The sequence below is a fragment of the Morone saxatilis genome, unplaced genomic scaffold, assembly GCF_004916995.1.
Source record: "Morone saxatilis isolate NCDOM2014 unplaced genomic scaffold, NCSU_SB_2.0 Contig8, whole genome shotgun sequence".
Classification (NCBI taxonomy): Eukaryota; Metazoa; Chordata; class Actinopteri; family Moronidae; genus Morone; species Morone saxatilis.
In genome coordinates, this window is record NW_023340257.1 from 24,892,416 (window position 1) to 24,895,055 (window position 2,640).

At 41.6% G+C, this 2,640-nt stretch overlaps 1 protein-coding gene across 1 annotated transcript in view; it reads right to left on the minus strand.

The window, feature by feature from the left end:
- Window positions 1–1,130: 1,130 nt before the first annotated feature.
- Window positions 1,131–2,640, minus strand: part of zgc:154093 (uncharacterized protein LOC777623 homolog) — a 9,411-nt gene continuing 7,901 nt past the window's right edge. Inside the window, exon 3 of the mRNA XM_035680162.1 lies at window positions 1,131–2,640. Within this exon, the coding sequence (XP_035536055.1) occupies window positions 2,190–2,640 (451 nt within the window). The 3' untranslated portion in view covers window positions 1,131–2,189.

Here is a 2,640-nt window from a genome sequence, read left to right on the forward strand (position 1 = left end):
AATATGCTATCACTGACGCTAGTTTGACTGTTAGGTTTCAACCGTTATCTGCCGTTACCATGAGTTCAGATTAAGAATAACGAGTGTTTGCTGCCCTCCAGTGGTCAAACTGTGGAACTGCAACACATTAAATTAGTAAAACTGACGTCACTTCTAACACTTCCTGTGAATACTATCAAAATAAAGGTACAAAATAAAGTGACCGAAACAATCTCACATAACTGACTGGTCTCTCCATCTTTATAACGTCACTGTAAATCGTCGATCATGTGAACCTATTTAAACAGCTGACGTGATAATGTCTTTTTATGTCACTTAATTTCTAATTGCTTTAGTTTTGTCACTGTATTTTGAAAGGATTACCCGGAAGTGGAAAATGTCTGAAATGACGAGCATCTTACTAATTCACCGGGCTGTGTTGTAATGTCACACTGAAACCACCGGGTGGCGACAAATACACGTAAATCTAACGGCGCAGTCACACCAATGATCAGTAATTAAGTATTTTCTGCCCCCTAATGGCCATAATGAGGAACTACAAAATACAAGGACAACATTTATATATTATAAAATCATTTAACACGCAAAATATATGTTTAACAACCAACTAAAGAACCAATAATTCAGATATTAAAAACAAAACTGTCAGAAGACACACAGGTGTAGTTCAACTCTGTGGCCACTAGATAAAAACCTTTAATATTTCAGTTATATTACGCTGATGATGCATATCCTCACACAAATATGTATTTAATCATGTTTTCACAAACTTATTGACATATTCTAGTAGTACAGCGTAGAAATACTTCAGGTTTATGGGATGCTATAATCATTATTTTTCAAAATAAAAGCACCCATGACCACCTCCAATAGAATTTACCAACCTAAAAAATAACTGCTTATAAAACAATAACATTATAAAAGTAGTGGTTGCCATTGACTGTTTTCAAAACAATTAACTGAATTAATTATCAATTATTATCAAGTACAGTCATGTTATGTGTGTGGTCTGAACACAGGAAGAGATATCTATGTGATTATTAATACCATTGTTTTTTTAAATATATGATATGCAGCTCCTTCATTTATGTTTGTGTGTTAATAATTGTCCACAAAGCCTCGGTTTTCTTTAAAGGAACGTTTTATTTTTACATTTACAGTGATATGTATATATATATATATACAGCATAAATGACATTTGAATAATAGGCTACTGTGATAATGCAGACAGTGAATGTTATGGAGGCCGACAGTGAGCCAACAACAACGGAAGAGGAGGGATTTTTAAAAAGATCTGATGATCTACAAAGCAGCAACATTTCTTACACTTAGAGCATTTTATTAGTTGAACTACAAGAATAAGCTTCCTCAGTTTCTCTCCGATCAAAATAAATCTGCCACTGAAGTGTCGGAGCTGCTGTTCGCCACTAGAGGGCAGACAGACGCCACTTTAGCTTCGTCTCCATCCGTCGCAGAAGGACAGTAAAATCAGAAGTTCTTCACATTTCATCTGGCATTGAAGCATTACAGTAAACAAGTGAAGATATTAACAATCAGACACATTTTAGTTCAGAAAATGACATTTCCGGCAGTCAAAATGAGGACAGAATATGGCTTTCAGCATAAAAACTCTGTGTTTGTAGCTCAGTTTATGATTGAGCCCTGCTGCTGTTGTACATGTTATTAGTAGCTGTGGTTTCCATGACGGATAAGCGAGTCCTGAATGTTGTCCACAGGTGCTCATTTCTCCCCTTTTTCTCTCTCCAGGTCAGTCTGCACTTTATCCGACTCAGCTGGAAACGTGTTAACCATTAACGAGCAGAAAACTCTCAGTACGAGACAGATTAGGAGACAATACACGGCGGGTAGCGGCGGGTGTCCAGAGAAAAAGAGGAATGTGTTGTGATATCAAGGTGAATGCAGTTCTTCTCTTTGTTAGCTTACAGTTTAAATGTGTATGAGGTTTGATGAAGGCTCTAAAGGACCAGCCTGTTGCCTTGTTGTCATGTCGGGCAGCGACGTCCACGTTCCTCTCTTACATCTGTCCTTTAAACACAATCTTCAAAAAGACACTTCCCATCCCTCCTTCCCTCCTTCCCTCCATCCCTTGTCCTCCGTTAGTGTTTAAGTTTTTAAGGATTTATTAAACCATGTATAAAAAAATATCTGTACATCACATTCATCTTTCTTCACAGCTCACAGCGGTTGTCCTCAGTCTTGTAGCGGTCCATGATACTCAGGACATCCTCCAGGATGGATGGGCCCAGATCCAGGTCTAACCCAGCCATAGAGTCTGAGCGCGGCACGCCGGATGGGGCTGTGAGACCGGCTGGATGGCAGGTAGTGCAGGGCGACTCACTGCGCTCGCTCCTCAGATCCTCGTTGCTCAGGCCGGCATCAGAGTCCAGGCTGAGGCCCCGGCGAACGTCCAGGGGCCCACAGGTTTCCGACATGGAGTCCTCGGAGGAGGCCTCTGAGAAGGAGCCGGAGGAGGGGACGAGCCTGCGGATGGAGGGCGAGAGGGAGATGTCACGGCAGGGCTCGGACGCCAAGCGGCCCACCACCCCGTTCTCAAAGAGCGACTGGCTGTGGTTGTCTGTGTGACTGAACCCGTTGGCCTGTTTGTGGCTCGTCTCCGAG